Here is a 14,708-nt window from a genome sequence, read left to right on the forward strand (position 1 = left end):
ATCAAACCGATATATTTTTTAATTCTCAAGAGGTAGAATGGAGCCGAAACTTAACGCAAAACCAAATTTAATGCGACGGGTATTTATGTGCAGTCGTTGGCCGTGGGCATCCTCTCGTTACGGACAGTCGCCTGCATTAGAATCCATCTCAGCGGTCCCAGCTCAGCGTTCTGATCTCCCTCGCCACCCGGCCATCGTCCCTCGCCGTGGCACTGGCATCGCTATGGCATGCGCACTGCCACATCTGGCGCTCTATCTGGCCGTGCCGTGAGTTGGGCACTGGTCGCCAGGCTCCGTAGAAAGCTCCGGCGCCTTCTGTTGCTCCCAGATGGCAAGAGCGCGAGTTTGTTCCTCCGCAACGGTGCGCGGCCCAATGTCTCGCTCATCCCGGCAATGCGTGCACGCCGGCGGCCCAAGTCACCCACAGTGCACTTGATCTCGTCACATCTTGGAAGCTAAGCGGGGTTCAACTTGGATAGCGATTGGATGGGCGACCACCACGCTTGAAACCGGGCGTTGCAGGCCGCTACGGGGCTACGTTGTCAGAGGGCAGTGCACCAACATTCACTGTTGCACTGTACCATGCTCACAACGTACGTGCTCCTCGCCTTGTCAACCTGCACTGACCAGGGTGAAGTGTGGTCATATAACCCCCATGACCCGCCGTGGCGCGGCATTGGGAGGCCCTCATCCAGCAGTGGACTGACAACAGGGTCGCACATGCAAGGGCGTATTCATAACTTAACGTGTTCAGCGTTATATCCTGCGCTGCAAAAGACTGCGATGCTGGGATTTTAAATGCGCACAAGGGGGCTATCGGTCCACTATGACGCTGAAAAGCGCCAGCTTATTTCAAAATTCAACTCCATGCACAAACTTTACCGCGAGCAAAGTGGAAAATGAGAACGTTTTAACAGTAAAATGGGGAGGGGGGGAAGCACAGATCACCATGAAGTTTTAAGTTTTTAAAACAGTTTGCAATAAACGAACGCTTTTAAAATACAGGAAGCAATTGAATAATATCTCGCGGTATCTTAAGTTTAAAGTAATATGCAACGATTTCAGAAAGAATGTCACTTTTAAAACCTTTACCTGTGCAAAGCATCATATTTTGGTAGGTTAATTTGCTTAACGGGCTCTTGCGGCTCGCGTTGTCGAATATGAGGCGCGTTCGTCGCGTACAATAAGCGGGTGATAGATGCGGTTCAAACGCGTTGACGGGACTAGAAAATCGGGCAACTTAAAAGCTACGAGCGAACAAAAAGAAAAAGGTCACTGTGAGGAAAACAAAACTCGACAGCGACTTAATACGAAGCAGATCGTAAATAAACTCGACTACGGAAGAAAAAAACACAAACACAATTTAGCTATCGCTGGTGAAAGAATGCTACACGTTTTTTTTTGTACCCAGCAACAACTGGAAGGTGGTAAAGGCAAACAATGTTCTTGCACAGGTGCAGCTGATGTAGTTAGTGAACTTAAAACAACAAAAAAGCCTCTGGGCGCCTCTCAACTTCCCAGCATTTCTTTTAAAATAAAAAAAAATGTCCCCCCGCGCTTCAGAGAGCAACGCGGTTGATCCCGGGACGTTGAAAACGACCGTTGGAAACGAGACGCGGTCATCCCCACAGGGCGGGCGGCACGCTGTCGTGGTAGTTATCGACGGCGCTGCTGGTGATATAGTAACGCCATTGCCAAAACGAGCCAAGGTGAGCAATTTGCAAACGGGAACGGTTTTTGAAAAGCCTCAGTTTGCGGGTTTCCATCGTTTTAGTCACGGGAACACGATGACAACTTGGTGGCATCGAAACCTCCTTTGATAAACCTTCATCGGGGAACTGCGTGGGTACAAGCGAGGGGAAAAGCGTGGCTGCCCGTTTGGGCCAATTAAACGCGGCGCCAATCGCATTTCGGGCAGCATCACGACTCACCGTTTCCAACGCGCACGGCTGGTTTGTAATGTACCAATTTACATTTCCCGTGTTGTAAAAATGTACTCGCGCTTGCAACTGTTGCAAATTCGCGCGTTTGCCACGTTGTACACGCGTTCCTATCACGGTGTCGGAGTTATTATCCAAAGTTCCCCAGTTGGATCATTGCAAATTTTGTGGGGGGGGGAATCACTACGGCTGTAAGCCCTGCCGGTGTTCAGGCCTTCGTGGAGGTGAGAGAATCTTGCCTAGGATCACAAACAAGTGGCCCCCCGTGTATCCACGGCTTGAGGATACAGAGTCCACGAAATGTTAACAAAAGGCTCCTGAAGAATCGGCCTGAACTGTCAGTCGTTTGCAGCGGGTGGCACCCTCGGAACAAGCAAACCCGCTGGGGCAGCCAAGTCAAGATGGCACTACCACTGCCAGTCTAAAAAATTTAAACATTATAATTAAATTACATAGCTGCCAACTTAGGAAAGTCAAAAGGGGAGCTAAGCATGCTCCAATTTTTTGCCGTTAAAAAAACAAGAGCATGCCATGATATTTCCCTAATTCCTTACAGCGCAGAAAACGGAGCAGGTGCTCGTCAGGAAGGGGAACGAACGAGAGGCCATAATTAGCAGTGGTATGCACGCGCCAACCATGAGCTGCGTGATATCTTAGGCTTCATATTAACATCCGACATTACGACCGGACGCAATTCCAAGGTAATTGTCAGGTTTGCCATCCCGTTTCGCTCCAAAGCAGAGCACGGTCAAAAATAAAAAAAAACTGGTAGGCGTGAACGGAGAAACGTACAACGCTCCATCAAATCAGAACATTGGCAGCTATGAAATTAAACAAAATGCGAGGTTCGGAGGAGGACAGTGTGCCAGGGGGGAGGGGGAAGTGGGGCAGGTTGGCGGGATGACGAGTGGGGTGGGGGAGAGGGATGGAGGGGAATAAAGAGGCGGCGATTAGTCGGGGTCGTGGCGAGAGTCGTAAGGACGCACACGGCGGCGAGGTCCGGGCGCGGCCGTGTTGAAAAGTCGTCGGCTGAGGATCGGATCGGCTCAGAAGCCGAAGGTCTCCTGCGAGGCGTAGACCATGTAGAGGAAGCCGTCGTCGTCGCGCTCCTGCTCGTACACCTCGCAGATGGGCGCCGCCACGCTCACCATGCTGCGCTGGTTCACCAGCAGAAAGAACGCCTGGTTGGGGTTCAGCTGCAGACGGCGCCTGCGAAACAGAACGCGACGACGGGAGAACGATCGACGTTACGGAAGCAGCGGTGGCTTACGCGGCAAATTGTTTTCCTACCGATGGTGAATCGTGAAATGCTGGAGGTGCGGCCCTCCGATAATTACTTGATCACGCCACTGCTGGTGGACAGGCCTCTACGACGGGGAGCTCAGGAAAACCCTCATGGTAGAGGGTTACTTGGCCTACTCTTCCACACTGGCCAGATGCCTTGGAAGAGTACCCACGCTGTACCCCACCACGTGCGACCTACCGATCGACTAACCGTGGTGTACCCAATGATGTTACCGGGCGCACAGACAGAGTGGGGCGACATAACAAACGTGCCCATTGTTTCTCAACTGCCGTGTCGGAAGATCGAACCGGTGACCTATGAAATGCAAGTCCAGTGGGCTCAACATTACACGAGGGCGGAATCTACCCCTTACTAAGAGTGCCAAGTCGGGAAAACGTTTCCCCGACTCTGTTTAAACTTCAATTTGAAACACCCCCATTCCTGAATGCTTATGCGTAGCTGCGTTGTGTTCAATACGGCAATTATTGAGTCATTCACACATTTCATTTCACAATTATTACAGCTATGTGCAACGTCGTTTAAAAACATCAGAGGAGAGGTGGGCGGGGTCGGGGGGGGCCTGCCCTTTTTGACCCCCCCTCACTATCCGCTCAGGTATGCCTCTGAATAAGCAGTAACATAACAACGAAGTGAACAATAACGACAACAGCATACAGGTTCGCTTTGTGCGATTTGGCGCACATGCGGCTAGCCTATTTCTACCCTAAAGTCACTCGACTGTGGTTTGAATTCACTCGTGTGCAGCGATGTGGGAGAACGCAGTGTGCGCTGTACGCGCTACTCGGCAGTTCAGTTTCAGTTTCATTTATTAGGATTTACCCTGTGAGCCATTCGGCTCTTGATTTGGGTTCAACCGCAACAAACAATAAAATTACAAGATACACCTAAAATTAATTGTACACAAATCTAAACATCACATACGTAAACAATGAAATCCTACAGAAAAAGCACAACCCGTCCATGCTGCGTACAAAAAGTGCAAAAAATTCCAGGCAACCGTCGCGTGCGGTTTCGCCTTGCGCGCACTTTTTTTGGAAAGCATCTACTACTGCATAAAGCGAGGGAACCCTGTAGTGTAATCAGATGAAGAAAAATAAGTGTTCAAAACGTGGGGCGCATTGTTATTCTTCTTACTAAACAGGCATGATTATCACTAAAAAGGCAAAACGCAGAGTAAACAGAGGCGCACCAACCACTACGGGCAAACCACCGAGTGCAGATTCATCTGAACTAGGGAAGGTGGGCGAGTTTTAACACTTGCAGAATGTATGTGAATCCTCTACGAACGCAAAACATATTACCCATTTAACAAGGCGACCACACACAAACCCGCTGCTGGTCAGCATGGTGAAGTGTGGTGAAGTATGGTCAAACGTCCATCGTGACTGACATGGGGAGGTTTTCATCCAGCAGTGGAGTGTTTCAAGGGCTCCAAGTAAAGCTTGTGTCTGACTTTGTATAACGGAGCATACTAGGACATCACCACTAGAGGGCAGAATTAGTTATTTTTACCGTTTTAGACTTCTGACAAAGGTATTCGAATCGGTCACGTAACATTCTAATGATGCACGAGATGAGTGGATCTTAACCTGGGGTGCACGCACGCACCCCCTGGGGGTACGACATGCCCTTTCTGGGGGTAGCGAGACATGGCCAGATTTTTTTGTTCTAGACGAGCAAAAACAACTCGTACTTTAGTAGTTACATCTATTGCTTACAACTAAAATAACCCAAAAAGTACTCAAGCACTCCAAACTCGGGGATACAAAACATTATTAACTTTAAAAATGTTTAACCTAGGCATATAAAAATTGGTATCTGGAGGTTTTAAAGGGTGCTGAATACAAATACTGTATTCTTTAACCATAAGTTTGAGACTAATGAAGAAAAAAAACCCCTATAATCCCACTGCTGGTTGACTCGTAAAACATGAGTACAGTATAGTGACTCGCAAAACTGTTATGTATTTATTTCAAAATAGTGATAACTGAGAACACATTATGAACGGATAGAAAGAGCAAAAATCAACGTTAAGATGTGGACCAGCTTCTCAACGATGTGACATTTAAAAAAGAGAATGTATACCAAACTCTTTGGTTCTTTCGGTAAAGTCACGTAGGTGAAAACATATAATAAAAAAACTAAATAAAAATATAAAATACAAATAAAAATTCCATTAAAAACAAAAAATAGAAATAACGATTTTTTTCTTTTATTGTATTCTTATTTTTATTTTATTTATTTGTATTATATTTTTTCACCGTGACTTTACCAAAAGAACCAAAAAGTATGGATCCTTGCAGTCACGAAAACTTAAAATCTAGAATGTATACAAAACAACAAGAAGCCCTGCAAAGATGTCACGTAAAACTGCCTAAATTAAGCAAGACAAACTCTTAAAACTCGTGTGATTATTCAAAGAGGGAAAGAAAAGTCAACACATGACACAAATTACTTAAAAAATTGCAATCAATTGATCAACTGCTGGATAAAGATCTCCACACATCATATCAGCCATGGGAGTTGTTTGACCATATTTCACCACCCCCCTGCTCAGTGCAGGTCAGTGAAGAGACAGGAGGCAACATGTCGAACATAGATCCCTGGGGTCATCCCGCAGTCCACCCACCCACCCGTAGCTTACGCCCACAGGCAACACGCACAGCGATCAATTAAACACTCGCGGAAGTGGAAATAGAATGAAAAGGCGAGCCATAGAGGATGGACACCCGTTCACGACGAGACCCCCCCTCCCGCCAACCATGGCTAGCACTATTCTTAGGTTTTTTCGGTAAAGTCACGTAGGTAAAAACATTAAAATTAATAAAAGTAAAATAAAATAAAAGTGTGCTGTACTTGGCCATTCCCCCCTCTCCAACCATTATATAAACGGAGTGGTAGCTCCTGCAATCTCTCATTTACTTGATACAACTGTCGTGGCTGTGACGGTTCCACCTGAAGACGGAAGCTTGTGTTGCCTCCGAAACGTCGTGATTTTTATTTTATTTTACTTTTATTAATTTTAATGTTTTTACCTACGTGACTTTACCGAAAAAACCTAAGAATATGAATCCTTGCAGTCACGAAAGCTTCAAATCTAGAATCATGGCTAGCACTGTCAAGCCGAGGGGGTCTGGGTGTGTCCTGCACTACGGCAGGTGGTAACCATCACGGATTGAACCGTAATCCTTTCCTAAACCACCGGCATGCGCAGGCTGGGGGTAGAGAGTACGCCCTGAACCACAGCCGAGTGCAAATCACTACCAACACCTCTATGTGTCATGCGTCCAATTTAGTTTTGCTGGAAGCTTTCATGTCTGTATATAATGGTGGGTGGGAGAGGGGGCTAGGATAATTTTCGTAATGATTCAATTCCAATAATTAAATGTAAATTTGAACCTAGTGACAAAGACCAACGCTAAAAGCATTTTGCCTTGCTCGCCCTAGGTGCTGTAAAGATGATCGTCGCATGGCAATCAAACTAAATGTGCAATTCTCACGGTGGAAAATATTGCCAACTTCTGTGAAGATCAAGATGAATGACTGTGGTTGTGCAGTCATCGGGGCCGATAACATCAGCTCAATGCAAGTGAGAACTTGTTCCAATCACTATGGGATCGCTGCCCGGGTTCAAACCCAGATCGTGGCGGTGCTGGCTCACTGGTCTACTTTTGTTTTTAATTTCACTTTTTGGTTTTTTTTTACAGATGCCCAAGCATAGACACGACAGTTGAAAAAAAACTGCAGCTTGGCTCTGTTGGAGAGATCAACGACAGAACTGATACGAAGCAAGATTTTGTATCATGCGGTGTCAAAGTTAACGAGCCGAATTCCAAACAAATGTCGCTGGTAATGAACGGATGGTTAGTTCAAATGCAAAAATAAGAAAGAATGTGTTTTTCCAATTGTATCGCTCCACTGCTGCGAGAAAGCATGCCTACCATGCCGTGTTACTCTCGGTGATTTGTTTGATCAAACTTCGCCAAACTGGTCAGTGTGAGTTGGTAAAGTGGGTGCCGAGAACCAGTCTCATATCTCTCACCATTCATGTTAAACTCAAGTTCATTTTTATTTTATTTTACCAGGTAAGGTCCACTGAGCAATGTAACTCGTTTTCAGAAGTGACCTGGCCAACAATGATAGCTCAACGAAGTGGTCTATTACACGGAAATTGATAGCAGCCAAATACTCTAAACGTGTGTCGATTCTAAATGTGGAGGGGAAAACTGGAGGACCCGGAGAAAAATCCAGAGGACCACGTTGGAGAGATACGTGCAAACTCCAAATAGACAGGCACCAGGGTCGGGATCGAACCCACAACCTCCTGTATACCAGGCGAGGGAGTGCCAAGTACAAAGCATAGAGCTCACAACACACCACGCAAACACGAAATGTCAATTACATTATGAACAATCGTTGAAAGTATGAAAAGTATTATGATGTATATTTCACATGTTGACACTTTCATTTATGCCGAGTGCAAAACAGCATGAGGACTCCATGGCTGTACAAACAAATCTGAAGGCATGAATTCTGGGAAACAAACATCGTGCAATTGGCACCGTTGCGCAATCTTTTAAGCTACTTGGCCGGAACAGAATGTCCACGTAGTAATCAACCCGTCCTCTCGGACACACCTTGAGAAAAATGACTTTCAACACAACACTTCTTTGAGAGGGCAGCATTGAGAGTGGATAAGCATCCGCGTTTAGCAACACATTTTATAAATAGCCACAGCCCCGGCAGCCGTGCGAGTTAAGAGGGGGGGGGGGGGAATCGCCATCGAAGTACCAACAAGTTAAAATTTGACCCAATTACGAGCGCCGAAATGTTTTTCTCCCCAAAATTTCGGAGGACAAAAAATACACAAACAAATCACGGGCCAGACTTGTGTGCGCTAAAGCGTTGCCGAGACCACAAAAGGACATCATTCATCAGCGGCGGCGAGAAGCGAGAAGCCTGGAGACTGGAGTGCTGTCAACATTCGCGAAACATAAAACATGCGGTATAATTAGAAAGGGATCTCACGTGTGCTATCGCCGTACAAGCCGCTCTTGTTCCCGCGCATGCCCTGTCCGATGCGTGATTACGGTTGGGTTCTTAGGGGCCCCCAGGTTTGTAATTGAACTTTACCGGGGGAACTTGGCACTAAATAATTGACCAGCGTCGCAAAGTATGGTCAAACGAGGCATCTATACCCCTCACGCAGAGGCCGAATCAAGTACCAATCTCTTAAACGTTATATCGGAACAAGCAAATGCACGCGTGCTCTGAATGGAAGCTTGAGCAATTTCTCTTTTCCATTTTAATGCTTTTTTTCTCTCCCTTAGATGATGGGATAAAAAGGCAAAAAAAACTCCCTTTTCACAAGAGTAGGACGAACTGCTGCTGACAACGCCCCTCACCCGACCCCAGCGGATGACTAATGCACATTAGGAGTGCGGCTGCCACACTATCATGAATAGCCTCTTAAGATACGGACAAAAATGTTCAATACTGCAGTCGCATAATACACACATTGTTCTTTCGATTACAGCACTGCAAACTGAACATGACAAAGTAAAAATGAAAACTCATAGAAACCTAGGCATTACAATTTCTATCAGACTCAAATAATGGTCCAGGGATGGCGCAGCCTTGCCGCTGTAATTGGCTCACTGCGCTTTGAACCCAGCAAGGCGAGTTTGAATACTACCCAAGGCTAACGTCGGTAGTGAGTGAATCCTGAACTGGTCTGAGCCCCCAGCTTATCCCACCCACAATAACTCGTGTCGAGTCAAACACCCCCCCCTCCCCACCGTGACGACACAGCGTGGGGTGGCCTTCATCCAGCAGTGGCTTGACAAAGGGCTGTATGTTCAGCAACATTACATTAATATATTCTCACTTGACATTTAAACGTTGCCCACATCAGTGGCTGATAACTTTGCGAACCGTGGTGCATGCTATCAGCCCGTAGGAGCCGGTAGGAGTACCGACCGACACACAATGAGCCACCCTTTACCGTATAATCTTGACAAGCTCGCTCATGTTGACATGGTCCGGCACCAGAAACTTGGTTTTGTCCAGCATTGGCAGCTGCTTCTCTCCGCGGTATCGCTCAATGATAACCTGCGTTCACAAACATCGTTATCATCATCAGCAGTCTCGAATCCAGCTCTCTGCTTTCAACTGGGTCAGTTGATAAATAACATCCCTCCATGCATTCCTGTGTTATGTCTGTCTCAATCATTCTCCAGTACTGTTTCTCTCTCTTTACAACACCTCTAGAACACAACTGTTCCCCCTACTTCTCCCTTGATTTGCCTCTAAAATATTATTTTGTCGGCGTGCAACTCAAAGCAACGGCTTGGGAGTCGTTCGCGAGCAATTGCATTTTATTTCGATCGCGACAGCTTGCTGACAAGCGCGGCGAGTTTACTCCGAGCACCGGCGGTCGGAGGGGAATGAGGTGAGGGGGGTTCGTGCGAAGAGAAGGGGGTGAGAGCGGGGAGGGGGGTGAGCAGAGATAGATGAGGTGGGTGAGCAGGTCGGGTTAGTTGCGTCTGCTCTCGGTACAACGCTGACAACGTCGCACGACAGCCAAGGCCACGTGTAAGCTCGCCCGGGGGCTAAAATAACCACGGCTCACGAGGGGGCAACACACAACACCTGTTGTGGGTACACCGTGATGTTCAACATGTGGCCAGCGTCTCAACAAACCACAACTCTTTGAGAGCAGATGCACTGTATATTTTAAGATGCCCAGCTGCCATAACGCATGTACACATCGATTGCCCACCAAATGTATAGCAGACTGCCAAGTCTACTGATGGGCAGATAGCTGGCTTATAATGGAGCATTGATTACCGAGGGGTAACGATTCTAAAGTTCATGATACATACGTTGAAATGTTTGGGCATCATTTGTTAACATTTGATCACATTTGTAGTTTTCTCCATAATACTTGCCTGATGTTTTTATTTTAATTTCCAGAACTTAAAATATATTCCCATGTATATTTGTATGTTGAACTTCTTTCACACCGTACGTAGCCAACCGTGCTAATCGGAGGTGCGGGTAATACATTTATTATAAATTACATTATTATTAATACGTTCAGCTGAGATTTGTTCTATTTTAAATGTTCATAAAATCCGCGTACTTAATATCACTTAACAAGACCTAGGCCGCCGTTGGAAAACATAAGCATTGGGAGTATTTCATACACTGGTTAAATAAAGGATACAGACTGAAGCACTCAGTCTTGCCTTCTGTTAGCAGGCTGGTTATTATTTCACTGCTCCCCACTCAATGACTCAAGTGATCGATTACTTGAACAATAAAAAAAAACAGCCTACGTCTTGACCCCCCACTACCTTTGCAAGCAAATACATCCTTAAAGCCTCATTTGCATATGTTTTGTATTTTCCTGTTTTATCCAGACCGCCCCTCTACCCACCATTACCCTGGATGAGTTGACTATTTATAGTCCATAACCATAGATGGTATTTTGGGAAGTCAGCGGCATTTTGGCTAGTCATCTAACAAAGACGGCGCTTTAAAACGCGCTTTTGCGGCCGTCTGGAACGCTCTTCCTTCCGATGTTAGGAAGCCACTGGAGCTACATGGACATTTAAATCATCTCGATTGAAAACTCATTTCTTTAAAACTGCTTTGTGTTTTAGTTTGTCGTCCTTCTCCCGCACCTCCGATTAGCATGGATGTCCACGTAACATACATATTGTATACAGTGGCCTTGTCTTAACCACGAATTCCTAAAGGTTCATTGTATTTTACTGCTAGAGTTATACTCGGCGATTCACAATCTGTAACAAAGCCAACGCATTCAAAAGGTCCCAGTTGGGTACAATGGGTCAAAGTGCAAAACAAGTCTTCTGGAACATAGCACATGGCTTCCAAAAAAATCTGCTCTTTACTCCTCCCAGCAGTTAATATATTCAAATGCCCCTAATTTTCACCGAGTTGTAAATTGAGCCGCATCTACAAATCGACAAAACAAAATCAACTTGACAATTCACCCCCATTGTTGGCAATAAAGACAAAGGTACACACCGTAAAAAAACCGTTTCAACTGACCAAAATCTTAATCGGAAACAGATATGTTTTACTGCTCACACTTACTTAGTAAGACTGCCACTGTTCAGATCCAGGTTCAAGACCTCTCTTCCCTTATCCTCGTCTGCCTATTATTAGTGACCGCTCGTGTCTTTCTATAAAACAACTTTCTGTACAGCGTTTTAATTGAGACAGCAATTAGACGCTACATACATCCACTGTGCATTGTATAATTAGCTAAATCTGGGGCGAAAGGGTTTTGAGTTTTAAATCTCCTGGCTTAATTTGAACGAGGACACATCGAGCGCGAACGCTTGTTGCGTTGAGTGCCGCCACCGCCGCACTTGCCGGGATTTTGTTGGGATGCTGAGAGCGGATCAGCTCCACGTCCTTCACCCTCTCGGCTGCTCGGGAAGAGAAACACGGAGAGGGGGCGGGGGGGGAGCAAGAAGCACACAGGAAAGGGCGAGGGATAAATGACTCTCATTAGTACGAAGACCTAAACGAAAAAGGGCACCCGCACGAGAGAGAGACTGCTGCACTTAGCGCGTGAACGAATTTAATCCCCGACAGATTACACTGGGCTGGCCTTCAACATCTGTGCTCGCTTGTTATGCAATTATGCCTCCTCGATTTAGAACAATGCCTTTTCCTGGCTGCAGTAGCTGCAGCAGCAGCATTAAACATCTGTCGTGAAAAAAAGTCTAATTAAGTTAAGAGCCTCCCCTGGCGAATGGGATGGGAGCTCGTCTCTACCCCTAAACTCTTGAGGCTTATGGTGGAAATTCCACATTATCATGGCCGCGGCCAGTGTCTCTCCCGAGTAAACGCCGACTTGTTGACTTCGCTTAAAGTTGGACCTATTTGACTGACCCTGTAAGGATGGGTAGGCCGAGTGAAATGTACTCCGGGTGGGGGGGGTGTTAACTTTAGACACAAGCGATAACACGGGTAAACATATACACACTTGGCGAATACAAAGGAACGCGTGCTTAGAAGCAAGCCATCGTTTCGGTTCGAACCGCGTCGCTCTCGACAAGCCATAACAATAACAGCGGGATGACGTCATTACATTTTTTCTTAAACCCATCACCAGCGGGATGTATCTCACGTTCGATCTGCGCATTTGCTAAAACCTCGACTCTGTCGACTACTTTACCGTCGCCGATGTGAAACTTCTCGACACAACCCACACCACCATCACCATCGTAGTCGTCACGTTGGCGGGGGGGGGTGTCAGTATAATTTAACACACGACCCGGTTAGCGCCCGACGGTAAATTGTCATGAGAAGCCAGCAGCAGCAGCAGCTGCTGTTGTTGTTTACGGCGACCAGCCGGTAATGTGCCATCGGAACGCGACATTTCCATCGCCACTGGCTTATACACAGCCCACCCACCTTATCCTCAACAACAACAACAGCCGTGTTTACAACTATGTTTACAACCATGTTACACAACAACTGCCCGACCATACTGCTCGTGGCTCGGCTTCACGACATCAACTTTATTGTCGCCCGCACTGTCGCCTCTCATCTACTGCTGTATGAAGGTCACTCAACGACTATCAAAGTAACTGTGTATCCACTGCTGGATAGAAGCCAGTAATTGTCATAATCTACACACTTCGGGGTTAAGCCTCCCACGCCATCGCTCGCTTTTTTCGACTTTAGGAAATCTTTAAAGTCTAAAGCGATGTCGCCAAGGTTGAATACGCCTCCCTCCTGCAAATGAAATACAACTTCGATCTTTGCCGGTGCTGTTGATGGGGGGGGGGGTGGAAATTCGTCGAACAGTGGATAGACCATGGCTAAGATGACGAACATGATCTTCCATCCACAGCAGTGTGTACACAAAGGCCGAGAGGATGACACACAAAGGCCGAGAAAACGACGTTATATAGCCTCTGTCAAGTAGTGGCGGACAAGACTAGGAAGGCTGACGATGATCGGCGAGGCGACTACGTTTGTGAGATGACAACGACCGTCGTGCTTGACGGTGTTTGGCCTCTTGTCAAACGGTGCCAATAATGACCGACGTAAAATAAACATCGCGACGCCCAACCACGAGGCGAGAACGTCCGATGAAAACGGACGGTGATCATCATCATCAACATGCAGCGGATCACACCGACGATGTTTTGGAGCTTGACAATCGCCACCGTGAACGCTGTTCCGAATCAAAAGCCCCCCACCCCCGTAACGATGACCACACAAAGCGGCTGCCATTTCTCCCCCACCACCATCATCATCATCGCCTCCCCACCCCTCCTCACCTCGCCCAACACCGCGGTTTAAAACTTCGCCAGCATTGTTTTTAATTTACTTCACAACAACAACAAAACCCGACTGACGCCTCGAACACATATCCGTTACGTTTAAAACAACACAAACAATACGAATGGCTATTACAATAAACGCGAGATTTAAATCGCTGCGAGAGAGAGGCCACACGCGGCCTTTTGCCGAGGCCCTGCGAAACAAAAAGCCTCGAGGTCGCCCGCCGCGGCCGCCGCCTTCGCTCACTGAAACTCCGCCGCTGCTTGAAGGACTTCTCCGACGGCATCGCTCCCTTGGGGCCTCCTCGCGGCTTCTACTCGTCCCCTTTTGTTTACGACAATAACTTTGAAGAAGTCGCTCGAGAAACTACAAAAGCGGAAAATAAACGAGTGGAAAGCCAAGGCCTGTTTAGATATATATTTAAAAACTACACACACAATGTGTAACAAAAAATTAAGAAAATTGAGGCGACACGAGGGAGATGCGGAGCAGCAGCAGCAGCAACAACAACAGAAGCCTCTGGCTCGTACGGGCAGATTGTAAACACTGGCGCGTCATGCCCTCCTGACGTAACCACGCGCGGCTACGCGGTGACGTGCAGTTGACGTCAATGCACGCGGCTACGCGGTGACGTCACCACGCGCGGTTACGCGGCGACGTCACCATGCACGGCCGAGGCGGCGATGCGCCCCACGCGGTGACGTCACCGCGCACGGCTACGCGGTGACGTCACCGCGCACGGCTACGCGGTGACGCCAACGCGCACGGCTACGCAGTGACGTCACCGCGCACGGCTACGCGTGACGCGTGGTTACGCGAAGAAAGGCGCGCGTCATTGCGCCGCGGTGCGTGTTGCGTCCGTTTTAACATTCGAGGAGGGCAGCAACGTGCAATGACGTCACTACGCAGCAACGCCCAATGACGTTGGTTCGCCGCCCGTTAACGAGGACTCCTAAGCGTGATGACGTCGTCACGCACGGCAACTCGATTACATGCAATACGTGAAATGGGATTTCACGCCCGGAGACGTCATTACGCCGCAGTACGTGGTGACGTACGTTGTCTGTTAGAAAAACGCCAACGCGTGTTGACATCATTACGCCGCGGTACGCGATTTGGAAAAGAAG

General features: G+C 47.4%; 1 protein-coding gene across 1 annotated transcript; it reads right to left on the reverse strand.

Moving 5' to 3' along the window:
* Window positions 1–895: 895 nt before the first annotated feature.
* LOC144735256 (microtubule-associated protein 1 light chain 3 beta) lies at window positions 896–14,129 on the reverse strand. The gene is made up of 4 exons (XM_078617757.1): window positions 13,828–14,129; window positions 11,653–11,708; window positions 9,251–9,357; window positions 896–3,149 (listed from the first exon to the last, which is right to left on the reverse strand). The coding sequence occupies exons 1-4, from the start codon at window positions 13,865–13,867 to the stop codon at window positions 2,987–2,989; spliced, it is 366 nt and encodes a 121-aa protein (XP_078473883.1). The 5' UTR covers window positions 13,868–14,129; the 3' UTR covers window positions 896–2,986.
* Between the last annotated feature and the right edge of the window lie 579 nt (window positions 14,130–14,708).

This window comes from Lampetra planeri, chromosome 54 (genome assembly GCF_965212315.1).
Source record: "Lampetra planeri chromosome 54, kcLamPlan1.2.h2, whole genome shotgun sequence".
Classification (NCBI taxonomy): Eukaryota; Metazoa; Chordata; class Hyperoartia; order Petromyzontiformes; family Petromyzontidae; genus Lampetra; species Lampetra planeri.